This window comes from Anser anser (genome assembly GCF_964211835.1).
Source record: "Anser anser genome assembly, chromosome: 2".
NCBI classification, from domain to species: Eukaryota; Metazoa; Chordata; class Aves; order Anseriformes; family Anatidae; genus Anser; species Anser anser.
Genome location: NC_139721.1, coordinates 1,318,129 through 1,341,657, shown reverse-complemented (window position 1 = coordinate 1,341,657; position 23,529 = coordinate 1,318,129). Strand labels below are relative to the sequence as shown.

Here is a 23,529-nt window from a genome sequence, read left to right as displayed (position 1 = left end):
GGCCGTGGGGGCACAGGGTCAGGCCATGGGGACACAGGACACAGAGCTATGGGGACACAGGGCTATGGGACTATGTGGCATAGGGTTATGGGGCCACAGGACCCTGGGGACACAGGGAAACGGGGCCATGGAGGCACAGGGTCAGGCCATGGGGACGCAGGACACAGAGCTATGGGGACAGAGGGCTATGGGACCATGTGGCTTAGGGTTATGGAGCCACAGGACCCTGGGGACAGCTGAGTATGGGGACACAGGGATACGGGGCCAGGGGGACACAGGGTTATGGGAACGCAGGGATACAGAGCCATGGGGGCACAGGGTCAGGCCTTGGGGACGCAGGACACAGAGCTATGGGGACACAGGGCTATGAGGCCATGTGGCATAGGGTTATGGGGACACAGGACCCTGGGGACATCTGACTAGGGGGACACAGGGATATGGGGCCATGAGGACACAGGGGACAGAGCTATGGGGACACAGTGCTATGGGACTATGTGGCATAGGGCCATGGGGACACAGGAATACGGGGCCATGGGGACGCGGGGCCATGGGGACGCGGGGCTATGGGACTATGTGGCATAGGGTTATGGGGCCACAGGACCCTGGGGACACCGGGATACGGGGCCACAGGGCTATGGGGACACAGGGCTATGGGGCTATGGGGACACAGGACACAGAGCTATGGGGACACAGGGCTACGGAACTATGTGGTACAGGGCCCTGGAGCCACAGGGCTACGGGGCCACTGGGCTACGGGGCCATGGCACCACAGCACCCCCGAGGGGGGGGCGGGGCTAAAGGCGGCGCGGTCCCGCCCCCTCGGCCCTCATTGGACACCCGTGGCTCCGCCGGCCGCTTCCTATTGGCTGGCCGCCCGGCGGCGGTGGTTGTGACGGGGCGGACCGGAAGTGCCGGCGTGCGGGGCCGCTGCCGGGGGGCGGTGAGGAGCGGGGGGGGGGCACGGGGACACCGGGGGGGGGCACGGGGACACCGGGGGGGGACACGGGGACACCGGGGGGGGACACGGGGACACCGGGGGACGCAGGGGGACACCGGGGGACACCGGGCGGCATCGCTGGGGCCGCCCTGAGGCGCCCCCGGAGGGGCTGAGGGGACCCCTGGGGACAGGGGGGGTGGCGGGGGGGGGCCTTGGGGACATTGGGGTGGCAGAGGGGGGCCTTGGGGACAGCAGAGGGGCAGAGGGGGGCCCTGGGGGCAACAAGGGGACAGGGGACCATTGGGGACAGGAGTGTGAAAGAGGGGGCCCTTGGGGACAGGTGGGTGGCAGAGGGGGGCCCTTGGGGACAGTAGAGGGGCAGAGGGGGGCCCTGGGGGCAGCAGGGGGACAGGGGACCCCTGGGGACAGCAGAGGGTCACAGGGGACCCTTGGGAGCTGCAGGGGACAGAGGGTTCCCCGGGGGCAGGTGGGTGAAAGAGGGGACCCTTGGGGGCAGCAGGGTGGCAGAGGTGTCCCTGCAGGGCAGGTGGGTGAAAGAGGCGACCCCTGGGGACATGGGGATGGCAGAGGGGACGCTTGGGGACAGTAGTTCTCAGCCACCTCCCCGCCTGTGAAGGCGAGGAAATAGGAGAGAAAAGGGGGACGTCCCCCCGGGGCGCAAACCAGCAGGAAACCTCCGGGATGCGAGCGGGCATCGGGGGATTTTTCAACGCGAGCGGGGATTTTTTTTTTTTTCCCCTAATACTTCCAGACTCTCTTGCCCGGTGCCCAGCGGTGCCGAGCTCCGGCTCTGCCTGCAGCCCCTCTCGTTTATTTTTCTGTCTTCACGTTTCCTGCCGCGGCAAGTGCTTCCACTTCCCTTAACGCAGCTGCTCGATTCCTCCTCCCTCCGCTTTGAAGTTTTAAGAACTTTTAACGTCCCTTTTAACATCCCTTTTAACGTCCCTCTTAATGTCCCTTTTAACGTCCCTTTTAACGTTAGAACAAGAAGCCTGGGTCCTGTTTCTATCTGCCGTCAGTCAGCTGGGAAGCGGAGAGGGGTCAATTACATGAATGCGATGGACTTGGCCGAAAAGCTGTGGGCAAAAATGTGCTTTATTACCCCGGGTATTTCATTAATCTAGACGTGTTTGCTTTTCAAGCGGTGATCTTGGGGATCCTAAGGTAGTACCGAGGTGGTTTCCACGCTCTGCGTGCGGTCGCAGTATTTGCCTGCGGTAAGGCAGCGCTGAGGAGCTCCGTTCGCAGACCAGAAGCGGCTTTTTTTGGGGGGGGGGGATTTTAAAGAGGCAGAAGCTCGCCCGTTTACCTGCGAGCAAGCTGCAGGAGAAGGCAGGGCTAAACGACGCGATGAGCCCGACGTCCCGCGGGTGCGCGGGGAGGGGACGAGCAGGAACGGGGGGGAATTTGGGGGTAGGTTCGGAGGGATGTTTCCTCGCCGGGAGAGCGGTTTGGTGCTGGAACTAAGAACGGGCTGCGCGGTCTCCTGTCGGTGAGGGTACTCAAAAATTCAGATGGACGAGGGCTCGAGGAAGCTGCCTGAGCGCAGGGCTGAGGTCGAGGCCTCCCGAAACCTCTTCCAACCCGACGTTATCCTCCAGCAGCGCCCGCGTGTTGTCCCTAACGTGGCTCTCTTTGTTTCCCACAACTCAGGGCAACGACGATGAGCCTCCTGCCTTCGGTGGGGGACGGCAACTGCTACTACATCCTGACGGAAGACTGCGCCTACGGCAGCAAGTACTTCAAATCCGGCAACATGTGCTTCTGCAGCGAGAGGAGCTACCTGCGCAGCTTCGCCGACCGGCCCTCGGCTCGTTTCCTCAAAGTCGTCATGCTGGACGACGGCTCCACCGTCACCGTCAACGTGGAGATCCTGCAGCCGGTGCGCAAGGAGGTGGCCGCCCTCCTCCTGGGCATCGGCGGCCCCAGCGAGCGCTTGGACTGCTTCCTGGAGAGGCTGAGCCTCGAGGCGGCCCTGCAAGCCGTGCCAGGCCAGAAGGTGACGGCGGAGATCGACCGGCAGCACTTCCCTGGCGTCGTCCGCTACGTCGGGAGCATTCACAAAAGCGCCTCGGCTGCCTTGTCCCCGGTTTTCTTCGGCGTGGAGTTGCAGGTGAGCGGGCAAAAAAAAAAAAAATAAAGCAAGCCTGCCGCTTTGCCCCCTCCCGCTCATCGACGCGACGAGCCTTTCTGGCGTCTTTTCAGGGCGAGGGGGAAAACCGAGGGCGCAGCGACGGATCTTACCACGGCACCGAATATTTCAAGTGTAAGCCAGGCTGCGGGATCTTCCTGCCCCTCAGCAGAGTGCAGTTCACTCCCGCCCCGGGTGACGGCTACGGGAAGCAGAAGCCCAAACTGGACGCGGAGGAGGCGGTGCCCGTGAAGGTGGGAGACGCGGTTAGCTTCTACGTGGACGAGGTCCTGACGAAAGGAATAGCGATGGCGGTTTACAGGGAGGGATCCCAGTGGTTCGTCAAGGTTTGCCCGGTAAGAGCAGCCTTGCTGCCTTTTCCTCTTTATCTTTTGTGTTTGGTTTTTTTTTTTCCCCCGCTCGTTTTAAATTGTGTAATAGCGAGGCCGTAAAGAGGAGTGGAAGCAAGGTCCAAAAGGGACGTGGGGTTGCGTGCAGGCTCTTCGGGCCCGTTTGAAAAACTGGTTCGCGTTCCAACCGCTTCGCCGATGTGTTCTTTGCGCCTTTCAGGAAGAAGAAGGAACGACCGACATCTTCAGAGAAATCCCCATGGACTCCGTCGTGAAGGAAAACCTGCTCTCTCAAAGTAGGTCGTCGTCAGGCGTGTCTACACCGTGCGTGTTCTTATGGAGGCAGCGTTTAGCTCCTCTCTGCGGGTTACCCGTGAGCTGAGGGTCCAAAAAAACTTCCCCTAGCCCAAGCTAATTAAATCGGGAGGCTCGGAAGGTCCGTAGAAACATCTCAAGTTCGTCGCAGCGTGCTTTGCATTGGGCACCTGGAGCTGAGCCTCCTGTTCATCGGGAAGAAGAAGAGAGGTTCTGGTCGCAGCACATAAGTATTTCCTGGGACAGAAAGCTCCACGGGCTAAAGAGTCTTTAATTTAGCTGGAGAAGGTGGAGCATGGCCTCGTGCTGATGCCAAACGATCCCAGGAAGGCACAGACGCCGGCAGTGGCGCTGTGAGTCACTGGGCAAGCCACCAGATCAGTGGGGCTCTCTGTTGACGTCAAGAAATGCTGTGCAGAAGTCAGGGCCGGACCAAGGGGAGCTGTCGTTGGACTTCCCGTTGGTTAATCTCACTAAAGGCAGGAAAAATAACCTGGAGACGCCCCTCCGCCATTTCGGTAGCCCGAAACGGCTCTGCGAAGGGCTGCATTAGCTCCGGGGCTGGAGGGAGCAAGGAAGCGAGGGGTGGAATCGCCTCCCCTCGGCCTCAGCAAGCTGTTAGACCAGCTTGGCCGTGTCAGCGAAACGCTTCCTGAGAGTTACACCTTGCGGCCCGGGCGATCGGCTTTGTGCTTGTGCATCGGGCCTGTAATTTCAAAATGGACCTGCTCTTAGGGGGACAGCGATGAGACGCAGAGGTGCCTGTCATTAAGCGTTGCCTTCCTGTCTCTCCCGGCGTCCTGCCTCGCCTCCCAGGTGTTTTTTCAACGTTCGAATCCGACGTGGGCTTGGGACACTCGAAGCAGATGAAAAGGCAGGCGAGCGAGAGCGGCGAGGAGGGCGAGAGTGGGAACCCCCCCTTGGAGGTGAACTCCATGGTCCAGATCACCTTGGACAAGGGAAATCAAGTGTTTGGAATCATCCGCTGGCTCGGGTACCTGCCCCAGATCAAGCACAAAATGGCAGGAGTTGAACTGGTAAGGAGCAAACGGGGTCGGACTCGGTGGTCCTCAGGGGTCCCTCCCAGCTCGGGATATTCTCGAAGTATTTCCTGCTGTGAGGCTGCGAACCGAAACACGCAAATCTTGGTCGCTCTTCTCTCTGGAGACCTTCAGCTCGTGACTGTGTCTCGCAGCCAGAGCGGAGCCGGGCCTCTGATGTGTCAGAGTTTGGGCTGGGAGGGCATAGACACCTGATCCCGAGTGAATTGGGTGGGTTGGCGCAGGGAGGGCTGCGCGCCCCCTTGTTCGCTGCCTTCGGGAGCAGTTACTGGAGCGTGGGGCAGAATAATCGCGAATCCTGCACGTGGGGTCAATAAGTTTAAAATATAACCAGAGCGAGTGAAAACAGCCAGCGAGCCAGGCCCAAACTTGTACGCGCCTCTTAAAATCTTAAACGGCCTTGTGGGAAATCGCACCTGCCTCATATAAAACCCGCTCTCGTGTTACCCCTCAATGTTTTTTTTTTTTTCCCCAGGATGAAGATAAGGGGGTCACCGCCGGCGAATGGCTGGGCAAATACTACTTCCACTGCGCTCCGAAGCGCGGCCTCTTCGTGAAGCTGCAGTCCTGCCAGCCTGACGTTCGCTTCCAGTGCTCGCGCGGCGGCGACCTGAACCTCGTGGACGACGGTAAGTTCGCTGGGAGAGGGGGCACGGTGCCGTGCTGGGACGAAGCAGGCTACGGAGGGGCCGTGCGTGCGGTGTCTTGGCCAGCGGTTTCATCCTCGTTGTTTCCTTGCAGCGTTCCTGGTTTTAGGGACGGTGAGGTCGCCGTGGGGGCCTTCGTAGGGGACGCCCCGCGGGTGTGAGAGGTGGGAAGGAGTTCAACGTCAGGATAAGAGAGGCTGGAACTCCGTGGGCTGAAGCATTGGATGTAGGGCAACGTGTTGAGGGTAGCCCTAAAAATGAGGCTTCTGTGGCATGGGTTTTGTGGGAGAAGGGAGGCTGGTTGGAATTGGGACGATCTTTAAGGTCCCTTCCAATCCAAACGCTTCTGCTGTCGCTTCCTGACATGTCATAGGATCACAGAGAGGCCCAAAGCAAGCCTTTGCGTGGCGTTGTGAGCGCTGCAGGTAGGCTAGGGCTCTTCCCGTGGCTCTCAAGGCAGAAGAAAAGGTCTTGTGTTACTGAGACCTGAACACGGGCAAGTGTTAGAGCTGTAGGGCCTAGCCACGGTGCCGTCCGTCAAGCGTTGCGGTCGCAGACTGTGCATGTGGCTGTGGAGAGCAGGAGGGGGTAAATCGGGCCTGGGGCCGGGCTGCCAGGAGGTAATGGTACCTGGGGGCTGAGAAATAAAGGGAAGTTTGGGAAGCGGGAGTATTAAACCCATTTTAATGTAGAGTTCGATGTGCTAACGCGTTGACAAGAAGACAGAGGAAAGAACAGGTCAGCGCTGTCATTTAAATAGGAAGAGATGCCTCCAAAGCAGAGGAGATGACATGAACTAGCCGCTGAGAGGTTGTAAATGAGATCACTGTAAATAAAAAGACAGGATTCCCGTAGGGATTGCCCAGAAACGGGGGACGGGGACAGGGAGGATTGTCTTAAGGACCTGCTGAAAAGAGGAGATGGGATTGTAAGGGGACAACGCTGAAGAAACCAAAAAACACCAGACTGAGAAATCGACTTTAACCTTCTAGGGTGGCTGGTGGGACGTGGGCCGTTTTAAAGGATTTAAAATGATGCAGGACACTTTAAAGCTCTTTCCAAAGAGCTTGCATGTAGCGCAGCGCCAGCCTGCCTGTCTTTCCGTCCTCGTCGTGCTCGGCGTAGCGGTGGCAGAGGCGGTGTGGGTCGCTGGGGCCTGGCTCCGGGGAGGAAGGGCAGGTTTCGTCCCCGTTTCCAGCAGCCGAACGACCGAAGAGACCGATTTCCGTCCCAGCGCGGTTCGGTCCCGGCGGGAGCGGCGCAGAGTGGCGCTGCGCTGGCCTCCGAGCAGGCCTTCGGGGCGCTGGGGTAGGGCAGGATGGACGCCGGCGAGGTGGGAGGCTAAAGGGGGGCCGCTTGTGTCGCTTCTCTTGCAGGCGGGCGCGAAGCTCTCCCCCACGCTCCCGTCAGTTTTCCTCCCCTCAGGGATGAGGAAGCGGTGTCCGTCCTGCGAGGGCGGATGAAAGGGATCCAAGGGCACTGCAACTCCTGCTACGTGGACGCGGCTCTCTTCAGGTGAGGGCCCGCTCGGGCGGCGGCGGCGGCGTTTTCTCGAGCAATCGCTTCGCGTTTGGGCAGAGCCCCGCGCCGCAGCGCTTCGCAGGACCCCCCCCGGGTGGCTGGAAATTTGGCGCGCACCAGAAAATAGCTGCGTGGGGATGCGGCCTCGAGGCGTGCTGCCTCCTGCCCTCCTTCCTAACCTCTGAGGTTCTCGGGCACTGAGGCACCCTCGTGAGTGCCTAAGGCACCGCGTGTCTGTCAGGCAGGGTGGTGAGACGTCGTAGCTCTCCGAACTGGACCGTGCTGATTCCATCACCGGAGGAGGCAGTGGCTGGCAGCATATTTCACAGAAACCATCCGGGAAGGCCCAGCTTTCGCTGTGCGGCAGTGTTTTGGAGCCGAAAAGACTCAGTGGTGCCCCCCCTGAGCGGTTTTGGCTGCAAAGTACGAGCTTTCATTCTCTCCGAGCTGCTTCCTTGCTTACAGCGAGCGTTCGTTAAGGCAGATCTGGTTTATCTCGCTGCGGAGGTGCGCTGTCACACTCACCCCTCTGTAATCGGCGTGCGTGGATTGTCGGAAATTAAAAGCCACCGCCTGTCGCTGAGCACAGGGGTTTGGTTCTGACTGCTGCTGCAAACCCGTCGGACTTACCCGGCCCTCTGCTCTCTTCCCAGCCTCTTCTCCTGCACGTCCGTGCTGGACTCCATGCTCTTCACGCCTTTCACGCTGTGTGACAGGAACGTGCAGGACATCCTGCGGGAGGAGATCGTTAATCCCCTCCGAAAGTGAGTATGGCGCGAGGGAATACCCCACCTCTTCCAGTTGTTCCCTTCCCCTCGCTGCAATGCTGTCGCAGCGCTTCACTGCACGCGTACGAGCTCCCCCCGCTCCGAAGGAAGCCCTGCGAGCTGCACTTCTTGGTGGAAGGACTAAAGGGGGGGGGGGTTCCTGGCCCTGAGACCACCTCTGCGGGGAAACCCTGGACCTGCTGAAGCGACGGCATTGCTTTCATCAACAGCCCCAAAGGCGGCATGCAGTGCCAGGGTGGATGGGGACAAACCACGGCGTGAGAGCCGAGTTCTCTGGACCTTTTATTAAAGACAGCAGTTTTTTCCTCCTCCTCCCTTGCTAGGCGTGGGAGAGGCACGCAGCGCTGCTTCTGCGTAAGGCTAAGACATTAGCGCCCTCCTTGGGGCCGCGCTGCCCGCAGAAAGACAACCCTGGCACCTTCTGTGGCGCTGGGGTTTTTCAGCGCACCGGAGAGATCATCTGTGGCCGCTTCTTGTTTCTAGGACCGGCTTCGTCAAGGCTCGGAGCGTGATGCACCTTAGGGAGCAGTTAACCGAGAAGGGCAAATGCTCGAGCTTTACCAACGCTGAGAAAGGTGACGTGCTTCCCCGGGCTGCCTCGGTGGGTGCTGCCTCAGCCGGGCACCAAACTGACGGCTTAATTGCACGCTTCGGCCGTGCACGGGCGTTGATGCGCGCGAGCTGTGCCGTTCGTTTGTGTGAAAACATCTCACGCGCCCGTTTTTAGCTTTCAAGAGCTTCCCCGTGCCTCTCAACCGACGTTTGTCTGCTGGAAAGATGAGGGTTGCTGGGTCTCTCCGCCACCTCCTAACTGGTGGCAGCTGCTGCCGGGAGGGGAGAGGACGAACCCTGTGAGCGGAATTTCAATAAGGGAGATTTCCTTGACCTTTATACTTTGAGTTCGCCCTGATAAATCCGTCCCTGGCGTCCCTGCCAGAATCCAGCGCGGTTTTATCGTTGTGCCAAGATCAATTTCTCTTTTGAGCTCCGATAAGTTACTTGGGGTCCCTCAGAGACACCAGTCTGGTTAAAATAAGACAGAAAACGGCTACATCTGGAGCCCGCCTCTCTGATTTCTGTTGCTACGTCCCCGTCCGTGCTCAGCAAAGTTCTGTGTAGCTTATGACACCGAAGCAGACTGTGCCAAACGTCAGTGCAACAAGCCCTGGGTTTCCAGATAGCAAACGAGTGGCATTGATTCTTCTAGAAACAGCGGGTATCTCGTCACCGAGCAGCACCTGTGGTTCTGTACTGTTGCGTATTTATTTTAGCCGGGGACGGTTTAGTTACTCTTTGGTTTCTTGAATTTCTGCAGCCGTCCCTGACTTCTCTCTGAATTCACACTCCTGGTATTGGCTGCTCATTAACATCCGTGGAGTGACCCGCGCTTTTCTCTGCCCTTCCAGATCCCGAGGAGTTCCTCAGCCTCATAATGCAGAAGATCCTGGGGATAGAGCCGCTCCTGAAACTGCAGTAAGTACCCGTGTCCCAGCGGTGCAATTCCCCTAGGCCTGGCTCGTGAGTTCTTCGCCTCACAACCACCAGGTGTTACCTGCACCTCCTCTGCAGGGCCGCGGAGGCAGAGCTCAGGGATCTGTGCTCAGCTCTCTCCTGCTCTCCGTTAGCTGTGGTCCGTGATCTTGCTTGTTGTCGGCTCGTCCCGGGTGGGCCATCCGGGAAAAGACACCTTTAAGTTCTCCCTGGAGGTGCCACCTTTGGAAAATGCTGAAAAAACTCGTGCCGGCCTTAGGCAAGGACAGCAGCGGCTCGAGAAACGTGGAGTCCGTCTCCAGCGCGGAGCCGGCACTGTCTGACCGCCCTGGGATGCGTTTGGGATGCGTCCAGGCTGTCAAGCTGGCTCCGATCCTACAGCCTCTCAGACAGGGAGCCTGTGGATGCAGTCCCAGTTTCTCGGGACTCTACAAAGAGGATGAGAGGCTGGGGGAAGCCCAAAACAACCGGGCTGCTCGGAAGCATAGAAGGGGATTGTTCGATGTCTGTGCTCGTTTGTGGGGCCGCTAGCCAAGCCTCACGTTGTGGAGCGCTCGCAAAGGCTGAGCACAAAGGGAGCTCTGTGCTGCAGCTCCCCTGCAGGGGGGCAGCTGAAGGAAATCCTTTCTCTGCCGGTTCAGGGGTGCAGGGCTGGTGGGAGGGCTGCTCACAGCTCACCTTCTGAATGCCTGAAGCCTTGCTCCGCGGGTTTTGTGCGTGCAGTTATAAACAGGTCCTTCGTTTGAGAAGGAGTTTGCTGGTCGTGCTCCATCAGCAGTTTGTCTAAAACTACCGAAATCTCTTTAATATCAAGATGAGAGGGGAAACCGCGTTGTGCTCGTAGGAGCGGAATGTCCCGCTGCGTTGGGGAGCGAGACTGACAGCGACGCTCATCCCCTCCTCTCGTGACACGTATTCAGTATTTCTGAGTGGAAAAAGTGCTTCGTGTCAGCCTTACACCTCGCAGCCCTTGCTGCCTTGGGCCCGGAAACTCTTGCGGGACAAAACCAGTCGTCCCCTGAGAGCTCAGATGTTTGCGGCACCCCGTGAACGAGCCCCGTGACCGCTTCTTGCAGGTCCGGAGGCCACGAGGGGCTGGACTGTTACTGCTACCAGATAATTATGGACAAACAGGAGGACCTGGTGGTTCCCGATGTACAGCAGTTAGTGGAACATTCCTTCCTGACCTACGACCAGAAGCTAGTGGAGGTGAGCCCAGCTCCTTTCCGTCTTCGTTGCCATCTGCTGCCTCTTTCTTGCTTTCTCCGCCGTGCCTGTGCCTGCCAGTGGATCCGGTGCGCCTTACACCTAACACGGCAGAGCAGCAGGATGCTTGGCTGCAACCTGAGAGATGTCTCAGGGGGTTCGACCTGGGAAGAGGGGCGTGCTTTCCCTGCTGCTCTCGGTTCTCACGAATAACCCGAGCGGAAAGCCTTTCCTCCCAGGAGCGGGGCAAAGACAAAAGTCTCTGGGATTCGCCTCGTCTGGGACGGTGACTCGTTTGCCTTGGTTTTTCCAGATCCCGTCTTGCTTCATTATCCAAATGCCGCGATTTGGAAAGGAATACAAAATGTTCAGCAAGATCATCCCTTCCTTGGAGCTGGACATCACCGACCTGCTGCTCGACAGTAAGTCGTTAGGCGGTGGTAAAGCTGGCGTCCGGGACTGCGGGTAGCCGGGAGACGGGGTCCGGTCTCTTCGGGTTGTGAGCAGGAGCTGAGGTGGGGTCGTGGTGTGATTCCCGTCCCCCGAACGCTTCAGTTCTGCAGGGGTTCCAGGTGAGGCTGAGAGGAGATGCGTCCTCTCGCCCCCTTTCGCCTCTGCAGGTCCCAGGGAGTGCTGCGTGTGTGGCGACGTCGCCACCCTGGAGTGCTCGGGGTGTTTCAAGGACAAGATATTTGCACCTACGGGCCTGAAGCAGTTCTGCGGCACCTGCTCCAAACAGGTATTCAGCCTCTTCGGGTGCTCGTGACGTCTGCCGGGGGTGACCGACAGCAGATTAACCCCCCCCCCCCCCCAAAATGCCCACGTTCCCCTCGCTGCCCCTGCGGGCGGTCAGGTTGGGCGCAGAGGGGCTCCCTCCTGCGCTTCGGTCCCACCAGCTCAATCAGCCACGTGAGCGGGACGTGGCGCTGAGCCCTCGTACGTTACACGGAGCCTCAGCCAGCACCGATCCTGCACAGACCGGGTGCCGGGTCCTCCACGCTGCCTCGTGAGAGCACCGTTACATCTTTCTGGCCCCCCTCGGGGGGGCAGCGGGCTCCCCTCTCGCCTTCCCGCTGTCGGCCTGCCACCGCGTTGCTGTTCCCTGGCACGCGGGCGGGAGCCAGCCGAGTGGAAGGCGGACGAGCGGAGCACGGACTGGAGGCCTGAGCCCTGCGCGCTCCTTTTTCCAGCAGGGCCAGGCTCAGCCCTGCCCGCTCAGCGCTGCCACCCCGCCGTCTTCCCTCAGGTTCACTCCCACTACCGCCGCAGAGCCCACAAGCCGACCAGGCTGCGCGTCCCGGAGGAGTTTCAGTGCCGGAGCCCCCAGGGTAGCCAGCGGGTCCCCCGCGAGAAGATGGAGCTCTTCGCCGTGCTCTGCATTGAGACCAGTCACTACGTCTCCTTCGTTAAATACGGCCCCGAGAACGAGCACTGGATGTTCTTCGACAGCATGGCTGACAGGCACGGTGAGGACGCGGCGCGGGGGCGCTTGGCGCTTGGAGGGGGGCCACGCGGGGGGTGCGCGGTGTAGGGCGAGCGGCGCGGGTGCCGCTCTGCGGCGGGGCAGCGTCAGGGAGGTTCTGCGCCGTGCCTGAAAGGAGCACGGGGTTTTCGGAGGGAATGCAGGCTGCTAGGGAATCGCAGCTCTGTGTAACAAAGGACAGCCCTTTCCTCTGACCCCCCATACGTGAATTAGGATCCCAGTGCCGCCAGTATCCATTTAAGCCAACCCCAGAGAAGAGCGGGACCGGGCCAGGGATATCCGAGGGTTGCTCCTGGCGCTCTCGTCCCCGGCTGCGTTCAGGCTGGGGACTTCCCGAGCCAGCGGGGACTGGCGGCTCCTCTCCTGCCTCGTGCTGGCCCCCAGGTCTCCCGGCTGAGGCTTTGACTTACCGCCGGGTGCGGTGGTAACTGCTGGAGCTGTGGGTACTCGTCCTCTGGGCCACGCTTTGGACTTGGGCTTCTCTTCCTTTCCCTGGTTTAGGCGATGAGAACGGCTTCAACATCCCCACGGTGACGCTGTGCCCCGAAGTCGCCAAATACCTGGACTTGCCGCTGGCTGTGCTGGCCCTGGAGCAGCCCCGGGACATGGACGGGGTGGCCAAACGCCTCTTCTGCGACGCCTACATGTACATGTATCAGAGCAAGAAGATGGCGCTTTACAAGTGACACCGTCTTGGGGCCAGTGTCAGGGACGCGAGCTTGGGGTGGCCCCGCAGCCTGCGACGGGTGAAAGCAGCCGGAGCCTGGGTGCACCGAGCTTGCACTTCTGCCTCTCCTCGCCTCTTCTTACCTCTCCCGGCGTCTGCTGTCAGGCTGGCTACGGGAGCCCGGCTGGGTTCGTAAATCCCACGCCGGGCTTTAGCGGGAGAGAGTCGGTACTTCCCGCAGGCCTGGACTCGGGAGCTCTTTACGCTCAAATTCTCTCATTCCTACCTTCCTTCTTCCTACCTCCTTCCTCCGCAGGTACTCGGCAGCTCTGCCCTGCCTCAGGGCCCTCCCCACGCCCTTTCCCTCCCGCGCCGAGGACCAGCATCTCGAATCAAAACTCGAGGAGTTACCCTCGGGTCCGCAAAGACCCAGAGGAAAACCCGCGGCCTCGCCCTGCGCGGCACTTCCTCGTGGGGACCCGCGGGGCGAGAGAAGCAGGAGCGGCTGCGTGGCTGAGATGTGCCAGGAGCAGGGTTTTCCTTGGGGGGGGGTCTGGGATGCGATCCCGCACCCAAAGCTGGGTCCCTGAACTGTCTTCGCTTCCCTTATCCGGCCCTAATACCTCTGGCACTTTTACCCACCGTCCCTTATTTTCCGCCACGGGGTTAACGGGGGATGCCGTGGGCTGCAAATACGCTCGGAAACACGCATTTCTGTAGGAACAAACTTAGGGAAAAAAAATGGAGCAGAGGAACAGCAGGTGAGCACGAGGTACGCCGTCACCTTTTTGTGAAGCCTACGTTATTGCTGTGGGTTCGGAGGCGTTCGAACGTCCCTTCTCCCACTTGCTGTCCCGTCTTTGCATCCGCTTCTGAGATCCCTGCCAAACAGCAACAACGACTTCAAGGGCAAAAACGGAAGAATGAGCACTTTTTACGTTTTTCTTTGCCGCGGCAGCGGGAAGGATGAGGGGTCCCTGAGTGGGAAGAGGTGTCCTTTAAGTTAAACCGTTTAAATTTTGCGAGTTACGAGCCGTCTGCGGTTAAGCAGGTGCTGGCAGGGCAGCGGGAAGCTGGCCGGGGGCTCAGCGCTGTGGGCCGTTTGAGCCAGGTTCGAAGGATGGATGCAGTGTAATGAAGCCCGGTTAATAACAGGTATTTTTTTGGGAACGCTGCCGGCCGGTTTAGCTCCCACAGGCTCCCACCCTTCGGTGAGTCGGTGGTTGCAGGAGAGCCGCGGCCGTCGGTGCACAAGGACGGGGAAGGCTGTGACCCTGAGGCCGTGACCCTGTTTCTGAGCCTCGCGGGCAGTCTCGCTGTCTTTTCCTGTCTGTTCCGCGGTCCTTTTTGTTCGTTACCGTGTAGGAACTCAGGCCAGCCTCTTTCCAGGAGTACTGCGCGCAGGTTTAATAACAAAAAGTGGTTTTTTTTTCCTCTTTTAAAGTGCAAAGTTAGAGTGCCTTACAGAGCGCAGGCCCAGCTGTACCACGGCAGCGCTGTGCTCCAGCCTGATGGTTTTTTTTTTTTAGAAACAGGACACAATCAGGCAATATTTTGCGTTTTGTTTTGTTTTGTTTTTCCCATCAACGTATGCTGCAAGGATCTAAGCAATGGAGAGAAAAAAATAATAAAGCATCTCTTATCAAGCATTTTGCTGGGAGAGGGTGCAAGTTATTGGGGTGGGTATTTGGGGAATGAGGAGCAGGTGCCCGCCTTCTGCCCTTTCGGGCTCAAAATCTCCAGGGAAAGTTTCGGATACGTCTTCGTTACAAGCTCAGGCAGGGTTGGAGGAGCGCACACCCGTCTCAGGAAGGCACTTCATTCGTTCTTTGCACTTTCCGTCCGTTCCATGCAACGTTTCTTGACTGGCTTTTGATTAAAAGCCTTCAACCACACGTCGCTTCATCCGTCCTGCCTGCCCCCCCCCCCCCCCCCAGAGGCTCTGTTGCTGGAATTAGTTGTGGGATGCCACAAAATAGGGATGCGAACACGTGCCGGGGTCACCCCCAGCCGCTATCAGTGCTCAACACTTGCTTCTCATTTCAGTTTTATTCAAATATACACCGCGAAGTGAAATGAAAGGTGATGAATTAAACATTCAAGCTGAAGGAGAGTTTTTTTGTTAGGACTGGGGCAGTCGCGCAGCGCGCTCGCGGCGCTGGTGTGTAAGGCTTTTGTTTTGTTTTGTGCTTTGGACAAGGTAAGGGCAGGGCTTGGTGCCACGCTTCCTCGATAAGAATCGAGGTTAGAGAGCAGGGGTGTCGACCTGAGACCAGTTTCCATGCTCGGGAGACCTCGTACAAAACGGAAAGGTTAAAAAAAAAAAAAACGTGACCACGGACCCAAAGCTTCGGGTGGAAAGGGCCAAGTGCACCTGCCACGGCTCCGTGGGTGGGGAACCTTCTCGGCACGGTCTTTAGTGCCACCGCTGAGCCTCGCCGGGGGCTCTGGGACACGAGGACGGCCCCCAGCTGCCGCAGCAGCGGCGTTGCGTCGTTTGGGGGGCAGCTGCGGAGGTGTTTCTGGCTCGGCTAGAGGCTGGGGCCGCTTGCAGCCTGGTTTAGCGTTTGCATTTCGCTCACCTTCGAGTGACGTACGAAGCAGCCGTGGCCCGGAGATGCCGCCACAGAAGCGCCCCGTGCCACCGCAGAAGGCACGGGGCTGGTAAGGGCCACCAAGGCGGGCAGCGTGGCCACCGCAGAAGGCACAGGGGGTGGCAGGGCCACCGAGGTGGGCAGGGAAGGAAGGGAGCTCGCAGGCAACGCGGTGACAGCGCCGCTCACGGCCGCGTCCCAGCCCAGGACGTGGCGGCCCCGGCACCTCCCAGCTCTGCCTGCCCCATCCCTGGGCACCCGGGCCCGCGGGGAGCGCTTCCAGTCCCGGCACGGTCCTCGGATCGGAGGAGATCCGCAGAGCAGCGGCCTCATTAGCCTCATTAATTCCCAATTAATCACCTGGCCTTCCGAAGAGGACGTCGGAAGCGTTGGCCCCAGGCGGGGGCTGGCAGAGCGCGGGGAGGGCGCGCGGGGACCCCCTCACTGCCTGGCCTGCCGCAGCTCTGCGAGGAGGAGGTGCAGCTTCTCCGTCACGGCCACCTGGTGCGGGAGGGGACACCGAGCGTCCTCAGGGACGCTGCGGGAGCCCGAGGGCTTCACCAGGGCAGAAGGTTCGGGACGGGACCGGGATCGATCGCGCCCGGTAAGCGGCGGACGTACCAGGTAGGGCTGCGGCTCGCGGAGCCGGCGGTGAGCGGGGCTGAGCCGGCTGAGGGCCGCCTGCGCGTGGCTCCGCACCTCCGGCAGGCTGGGCAGGACCTCGCACACCTGTAGGATGGAGGTAAAGGAGCGTCCCTACGAGGGGCTGGCCACCCGGCCCCAATCCTGAAAAACCTGGGGCTGCGGTGGCGCAGCTCCGGCAGCACCGTGGGGACAAGGACAGCTCGGCCCCAGGTGACTCCTCGATTCAGCAACTGGTGCCGCGGTGCCACCACCTCGCTCCGGTCCTTCACCCGAAGAGGGAAGGACGCCTCGGCAACAGCCACCTTGCAGCTGGCGGGTTGTCCCCATGTGGGGCGGCTGCTCAGTGTAGCAGTTGAATTGAGGCTGGCGTCTTCCCCGCAGAAACTTTTAAGGGTTTTTCACAGCGGAGGCACCAAAGCTTTGTGGTGAGAGCCACCTGGCTGAGAGCAGCCGCGGGTCACGTCTCCACCTGCACGCCCAGACCCCCACAGACCCTTCCGAAAACCCAGGGGAACCCGTCTCAGGTGGGGCACCACCTCATCCCTCCGCCGGGGAGCCGAATTTCCCGGGGAGCTGGCCCGTCCCCGGAGGAGCTGTGCCTTGTCCCCGCTGCCGAGGGGGGGGCTCCTCGCCCCACGTGCTGCGTGGCCAGGCCCACCGCCACCCCCCTGAGCCCACGGAGAGGGCAGACCCCCCCCCGACCTGGCCGTCTCTGAAGTACGTGCGATGCAGGGGCTCCACGGCGGCGGGCCTGACCTCGGTGGCCTCTCCTCTCCTCCCCAGGACGTGGACCGCCAGCTCCTGCCCCGCGTTGGGCGCGGGCTCGTCCTCCAGGGCCATGAGGTCCATGAAGGGGTGACCTGCAGGGGCGCTGGGTTAAGGGCCAGCGGGTGCTCGCGACGCCGGGGACAGGGTTTCGGGGCAATCAGGACTGAGGATCAAGGGGGCAGCACCGCAGCGGGGCGCCCAAGATGGCAGAGCTCACCGGCGGCGTCGTAGAGCCGGTACACCGCCTTAATCCCGGGGATCGTCATCTTCTCCTCCTCCTCCGTCAGCTTCAGGCACGGCGAGCCGTTGACCTCCACGAGCTGCGGGAGAAGAGGACGGTGTGGGGACGGGCTCCTTGTTTTTTGCCACACGAAGCTGGTGCCAAGGGCCGCGCAGAGCTCCGTGCCCCCTTGCGTGCTGGGGAGGCCACCGAGGCAAAACAGCTGAATAAATCGTTAAAAAAATAAAATAACACCTCAAACCGTTTCCCCAAGCCAAGCGGGGCCGAGCTGCCACTCCTACCTTGTAGACGCAGCCCAGCGATGGCTGCAGGGGACACGTCACCAGGTTCGTCCCCACACCGATCACGTCGATCTCGCTCCCCTGGTGCAGCAGAGAAGACGACAACCATCAGCAGCCCGTCCTGCCTCTGATTTTTTTTTTTTAAAAAAACCCATGCTAAAACCGGAGCCACGGGGCAGGTCAGAGGCTGCTCTGCCCAAAAATGCCTGGTTTGTGGCCGGCCCACCCAAAACCTGCTCATTCCAGCCTGGAAACTGCTCTCATGCGGGAGAAACTGAGTCAGAGGCCGGGGACGGTCCCATTGCCACCCCTCGTGCCCCAGCCCCGGCGGCTCCCTCACCTCCCGGATGAAGCTCTCCAGGCTCTGTTCGCTGATGTCGTTGCTCACGGCGATGGGGATGCTCCCAAACCAGGGCACCTGGAAGCTGGAAAGGAAGGTGAGGAGCTGGGGAGGGAGCAGAAGGGTGGCCCCGGGTTTTGGGGGGAAAGCCTGGCTCTGCTCGCAGCCGCCCTGGGAGCCTACAAGCACCCAAAGGTGTCCCAGCACCCACCTCGAGCAGGGAGGGCACCCACCCCAATATCCAGGGACGGTGGAGGAGGTGCTGGGCACCCGGGGCAGGGGATGCTCTCCGCAGGCTCCCTGCCCGTCTCAGGGGACTCACGTGGTGCCGCAGGCTCGGAGCACCCGCCGGATCTCCTTGGACTGCTGGACCAGGTCCCCGCTGTCCAGGCGCACCCCGATGGCGCGGTACCCCAGCTGGTGCAGGGCCAGCGCCACGGCACAGAAATTGGGCAGGCCGCTCCTGACGGGGGGGGCGAGGAGAAGGATTAGTGCCCGCGGCCTCTTCGGACGGGGGCCGAGGACCAAGGGCAAGCTGAGCAGGAGGACAAAGACCTGCGGCAGGCGACAGTGAAGGACGGGGACACTGCGAGGAGGCGTTTCAAGAGTTGCCCTCTCCCCCAGCTCCTCCCGCAAGCCCCGGGGGCAGCAAGGGACACATCCGTCCTCACCTCATGACGCAGTACGTGTCCAGCAGCCCCTGGAAGTTATGCGGGAAGGTGATGGCGTAGGACACGAAGGCGGCCAGCTCGCCGCGGTTGGCCTTCTCGGGGGGGCTCTGCAGCAGCTCGCACACCCGCTGCAGCCACGACTCGGCCAGGGCTGCGAGATCCACCGGCTCCCCGCCCGCCAGCGGTGGCAGGACCTGCTTGGGGACATCAGCGCTACATCCAGGATGTCCCGGCACCACGCACGTCCCACAGCCTCCCCATTTCCCTTCCACGGACCTGGACCAGCAGTCAGGAGGACACACGAGGTCCCACGGCCACAGCCGGGACGTCCCATCCCCGTCCCCTTCCCGCGGCACCACTCACCCTGGGCTGCACCTCCTCCAGCGACGTGAAGGACATGATGAAGGAGTGGGCGATGGTGCCGCGCACCGGGATGCCGTAGAGCTTCCCCGCCAGGACATTGCTGGTGTAGTCGAAGCCTGCGAGGAGGGACGGGGTGTGGGGGGGGCTGACGGCACGGCCGCGGCACCGCGCGGTGCTGCGGGGCACCACTCACCCCCGATGTAGGAGTACTTGGAGGCAGACAGGCCACCGTCCGGCCCCTGGGCGCGACGCAGCCCGATCTCCATCAGCTTCATCTCGGGGCCAGCGAGGAGGCGGAAGCGGGCGGCGTTCGTGGCCACCAGGCTGGGAGAGAAAGGGACAAAATGGGTATTAGGAAGAACTTATTTACCGAAAGGGTCGTTAGGCATTGGGGTGGGCTGCCCAGGGAGGTGGCTGAGTCGCCATCCCTGGAGGTCTTTAAAAGACGTTTAGATGCAGAGCTCAGTGATATGGTTTAGTGGAGGGCTTGTTAGTGTTAGGTCAGAGGTTGGACTCGGTGATCTTGGAGGTCTCTTCCAACCTAGACGATTCTGTGATTTTTCTCGGGGTGCCGCTTAGCTCGGACACGGACGGGGTGCAGGGACAATTGGTGCAGCGGGGCTGGATGAACCCTGCAGCCAGAGGGTCCCCAGCACCCCCAAAAAGCAGGAGGGGCCCTTACCTGGCGTAGTTGACCAGGCACAGCAGGGTGGTCTCCAGCAGCTGCACCACCAGCAGCGGCCCCTTCACCTGCAGGAGCGGGACCTGCGGGGACAGCAGTGGTGACGTCTCCCTGGCTGCGTGCACTGGGGCCGAGCTTGGGGACGTGGGGACGTGGCCGAGCCCCGTTTGCTGGCGGCCCCGGTGCCCCTACGAGGCTCAACCCAGGTCCCAGGTCCCACCCTGGAGAAGACGACGGAGCCTTCTGGCACGGAAGAGACGGTGACCTCCGAGGCGTCCACGGTGCAGAGGTAATCGAAGAAGGCATCCTCCGTCGTGCTGGGCAGGACCGAGCGCAGGTAGGCGATGTCTGCAGGGGCAGGGGACACCTCAGCCCACAGGGATGGGGACACAGCCCCCGTCCCCACCCCTCAGAGGGCACCACACCAAACCCCCATCCCTCTGAGGGGGTGTCCAAGGGACCCCCGAGGGGTGTACCAGGGTCCCCTTGGTCCCCAGGCTCCTCTGAGGGAACCCCAAGTGCCACTGAGGGGTCTCCTGGTCCCTCTGGGTGATGTCCCCGTCCCCCCTCCCCGGTTCATCAGGTTACCCGTACCTTTCTGTCCCCCTGAGGGATGTCCCCGTCCCCTTCCTGATCCTTCTGAGGGGTCCCTCTAACCCCCAGGTCCCCCTGAAGGGTCTGCTGTTCCCTCTAAGGGAAGTCCCTGTGACCCCACGCCAGGTATCCTGTCCCCGGGTCCCTCTAAGAGGTGCCCCTGTACCCCCAGGTCCCCCTGAGGGGTCTCCTTGCCCCCTTGAGAGATTTCCCTGTCCCCACCTCGGGCCCAGCTGGGGGTTCCCCCTGCTCCCCAAGTCCCTCTAAGAGGCGTCTCTGCCCCCCCCACCTGAAATCCCCTGTCCCCCGCGTCCCTCTGAAGGGTCCCCCCGTCCCACCGAGGGCTGTCCCTGCCCCTCCGCCAGGTCCTGCAGTGCTTTTGAGCCCCCCCCCCCGTCCCCCATAGGGACATCTCTGTCCCCTCCTCAGGTCCCGTGGCAGGGGGGGTGTCCCCCCCACCCAGGTCTCCTGCCCCTTAAGTCCCTCTGAGGCACGCCCCTGCCCCCCTTACCTCAGCCCCCTGTCCCTCAACGTCCCCGTCCCCCAAGGAGTCCCCTGTCCCTGTGAGGCACATCCCTGTCCCCTCTACGTCCCCCCTGAGGGCTCAGATCCCTCTGAGGAATGTGAGGAATGTCCCTGTACCTGTCCCCCTTCCGCCCCCCCAGCTCCCCCATCCCCCAAACCCTCTGAGGCACGTCCCTGTCCCCCCACCTCAGTCCCCCCTTCCCTTGAGTCCCTCTGAGCGATGTCCCAGCCCCCTGTCCCTCTGAGGCACATCCCTGTCCCCCCCCACACCCCCCCGAGGACCCATTTCCCTCTCAGACTCATCCCTGTCCCCCAAAACCCTCTGAGGCACGTCCCCGTCCCCCCACCTCAGCCCCCCCCAGCCACGTCCCGCTCCCTGTGAACCCCCTTTCCCCCCCGAGGCGCGTCCCCGTCCCCCCACCCCACGCAACCCACAGCCACCCGCGCCTCCCCAAACCCACCCCGTAGCCCCGCTCCTTCCCCAAACCCCAAGAGGAGGTGACCCCGCTTGTCCCCGTCTGCCTCCGCCGCCGTCCCCTCGCGCACCGGCGGCGGAGAAGCGGAAGGCGCGGAGGAAGCGGAGGCCCTCGGCCAGGCCCGTGCCCAGGGCGAAGGCGCCATGGAAGGGCTCGCGGCGGAAGAAGAGCTCGGCGGCAGCGGGGGCACGGTGGCGCCCGGCCCGCCAGTAGCCGTAGGCCATGGTGAGCTGGTAGAGGTCCGTCAGCAGCGCCATGGCCGCCACGAACCGGGGGCAGGCCGCGGGGCAGCCTGGGAGCCGCGGCCTGGCGGGACACGGGGCGGGCAGAGGGCGAGAGCGAAGGTGGTGGCTTGGGGGGGGGACACCGGGCACCAAGGCGGGTGGCGGCGCATGGGGCGGGGGACACGAGGGTACACGGTGCGTGGAAGGACGTGGGATGGCCGGGGGAGGTGGAGCATGGGATGGGGGACAGCGGGAAGGGGACACGGGGCAGCAGGAGGGGCAGCACATGGGACATGATGGAGTGCGTAGTATGTGTGGCACAGGACATCAGGGATGGCAGCATGTAGGACACAGGACATCATGCAGGGTATAGCACACGTGACAGGGGACATGAGGGTTAGGACACAGGACATCATGGAGCATACAGCACATGTGACAGGGGACATCAGGGACGGGACACAGGACATCAGGGAGCATATAGCACATGTGACACGGGACATCACGGAGCATATAGCACATATGACATGGGACATCAGTGATAGGACACAGGACATCACAGAGCATATAGCACATGTGACATCACAGAGCATATAGCACATGTGACACGGGACATCAGGGACGGGACACAGGACATCAGGGAGCATATAGCACATGTGACATGGGACATCACAGAGCATATGGCACAAATGACATGGGACATCAGGGATGGGACACACGACACCACAGAGCATATAGCACATGTGACACAGGACATCAGGGACAGGACACAGGACATCACGGAGCATATAGCACATGTGACACAGGACATCAGGGATGGCAGCATATAGGATAAGGACATCACGGAGCATATAGCGCATGTGACACAGGACATCAGGGATGGCAGCATATAGGATAAGGACATCACGGAGCATATAGCGCATGTGACACAGGACATCAGGGATGGCAGCATATAGGACACAGGACATCACGGAGCATGTAGCACATGTGACACGGGACATCAGGGATGGGACACAGGACATCACGGAGCATATAGCGCATGTGACATGGGACATCAGGGATAGGACACAGGACATCAGGGATAGGACACAGGACATCACAGAGCATATAGCACATGTGACATGGGACATCAGGGACGGGTCAGAGGACATCACGGAGCATATAGCACATGTGACACGGGACATGAGGGATGGGACACGACATCACGGAGCATATAGCACATGTGACATGGGACATCACAGAGCATATGGCACAAATGACATGGGACATCAGGGATGGGACACACGACATCACGGAGCATATAGCACATGTGACACGGGACATCAGGGATGGCAGCATGTGGGACACAGGACATCACGGAGTGTATCGCACATGGGACAAGTGACACAGGGACGGGACACAGGACACCATGTAGGGTATAGCACACAGGACATCAGGGAAGGCAGCGTGTGCGACACCGCACAGCTGGGACACGGTACGTGCAGCACCAGGCACCCACAGGACCAGGTGGGCCAGCACTCAGGACATGGGGCTCTGGGGATAGCGGCACATGGGACAGGACATACGGGACACCAGACATGACAACGCCTGGGACTCTGAACATCCAGTGCGAGGCGTGCGGGGCTCCAGGGATGACAGAACAGAAGCCACACAAAGTGTCACTACCGAGGACCCCAGGCCCATCCAGCCACCAGCAGATGTGGCACACAGGACACCAGACGTGCCAGCATACGGGACACCAAACCCGTAGGGCTCTGGGGACAGCAGCACCCACGACACCAGGCCCCCAGGGCTGTGGCACGTGAGACACTGAGTGTTACAGGTTCTGGGGACGGCAACACCTGACACAACCACGCACAGGGCCCCAGGCACGGAGGACACACTGCGCCCACCCAGTGCCACGCACGAGGGGCGTCCTAGCACTAAGCACGGGGCACACCTGGCACAACACAGGATGCCACCACAGGCCAGGGACACCACACGCAGACACCTGCACATCACTACGGGGCACATCAGGCGCACAGGGCACTGAACGCAGCCAGGAAAGCTGGAACTGGAGTCAGCACCACTTTGCTGGAGGCTGCTGTGACTTCATCCCTTGCTCGCAGCGCAGCCCCATGGCGCTTCTCATCTGCTCCGTGTTGGCGCTGCGCAGCCTGCACCCGGCCCTTGGACTCTGGCACCGTGACAGAGGGACTCTGGCCCACGGTTAGAAATGTCACCTCCCCTTTCCACTGACCACACTCAGCACAGCCCCAGCTCCTCACGAACCAAAGGATCAGCTGAAGTGACCTGCACAGGGTAAAAAAAATAGCAGCAAGGAGAAAATGAGAGAGGAAATACAGTGTGGGTTTTTGTTGTTGTTGTTTTTTTGTAGTAGCAGACCTTCATTCCAACACAGAAACACAAGCAGCTCATCTCGAGGTCTTTTCCTTTTATGAAGGGAGCAAGGAAGGGAAACCCCCAAAGCCTCCGACGCATCGCTTTGGGGAAGTTACACTCAGGAGAGA

General features: G+C 61.1%; 2 protein-coding genes across 3 annotated transcripts; one reads left to right on the top strand and one right to left on the bottom strand.

Moving 5' to 3' along the window:
- The first annotated feature begins 1,344 nt into the window (after positions 1–1,344).
- On the top strand, positions 1,345–14,266 carry LOC310895594 (ubiquitin carboxyl-terminal hydrolase CYLD-like). Its single transcript, XM_083827058.1, has 15 exons — positions 1,345–2,450; positions 2,612–3,071; positions 3,164–3,445; positions 3,660–3,735; positions 4,571–4,791; positions 5,291–5,444; positions 6,839–6,977; positions 7,637–7,747; positions 8,255–8,346; positions 9,178–9,244; positions 10,339–10,471; positions 10,782–10,890; positions 11,089–11,207; positions 11,715–11,934; positions 12,453–14,266. The coding sequence occupies exons 1-15, from the start codon at positions 2,386–2,388 to the stop codon at positions 12,635–12,637; spliced, it is 2,433 nt and encodes an 810-aa protein (XP_083683184.1). The 5' UTR covers positions 1,345–2,385; the 3' UTR covers positions 12,638–14,266.
- Positions 14,267–14,652: 386 nt separating this feature from the next.
- Positions 14,653–21,686, bottom strand: NAPRT (nicotinate phosphoribosyltransferase). 2 transcript variants are annotated; one of them, XM_083827059.1, is made up of 13 exons: positions 20,869–21,686; positions 19,424–19,551; positions 19,204–19,286; positions 18,715–18,845; positions 18,522–18,637; positions 18,159–18,355; positions 17,810–17,950; positions 17,488–17,572; positions 17,148–17,228; positions 16,843–16,945; positions 16,560–16,717; positions 15,834–15,941; positions 14,653–15,713 (listed from the first exon to the last, which is right to left on the bottom strand). In XM_083827059.1, the coding sequence occupies exons 1-13, from the start codon at positions 21,308–21,310 to the stop codon at positions 15,654–15,656; spliced, it is 1,833 nt and encodes a 610-aa protein (XP_083683185.1). In that variant the 5' UTR covers positions 21,311–21,686; the 3' UTR covers positions 14,653–15,653. The 2 variants fall into 2 exon arrangements, with proteins under 2 accessions (XP_083683185.1, XP_083683186.1); XM_083827060.1 differs by having other exon boundaries at positions 18,159–18,352; positions 20,869–21,674.
- Positions 21,687–23,529: the final 1,843 nt, after the last annotated feature.

Excerpts from the sequence above, each read along its gene's own strand:
- LOC310895594 (XM_083827058.1), top strand. The coding sequence starts at position 2,386 with ATGTTTCCTCGCCGGGAGAGCGGTTTGGTGCTGGAACTAAGAACGGGC. Across the intron at positions 8,347-9,177 it reads CTTTACCAACGCTGAGAAAG|ATCCCGAGGAGTTCCTCAGC; the intron begins GTGACGTGCTTC and ends CTGCCCTTCCAG. Across the intron at positions 10,891-11,088 it reads CACCGACCTGCTGCTCGACA|GTCCCAGGGAGTGCTGCGTG; the intron begins GTAAGTCGTTAG and ends TCGCCTCTGCAG.
- NAPRT (XM_083827059.1), bottom strand. The coding sequence starts at position 21,310 with ATGTGCTGCCCCTCCTGCTGCCCCGTGTCCCCTTCCCGCTGTCCCCCA. Across the intron at positions 18,638-18,714 it reads CAAGTACTCCTACATCGGGG|GCTTCGACTACACCAGCAAT; the intron begins GTGAGTGGTGCC and ends CCCTCCTCGCAG. Across the intron at positions 15,714-15,833 it reads GCGAGCCGCAGCCCTACCTG|GTGGCCGTGACGGAGAAGCT; the intron begins GTACGTCCGCCG and ends CTCCCGCACCAG.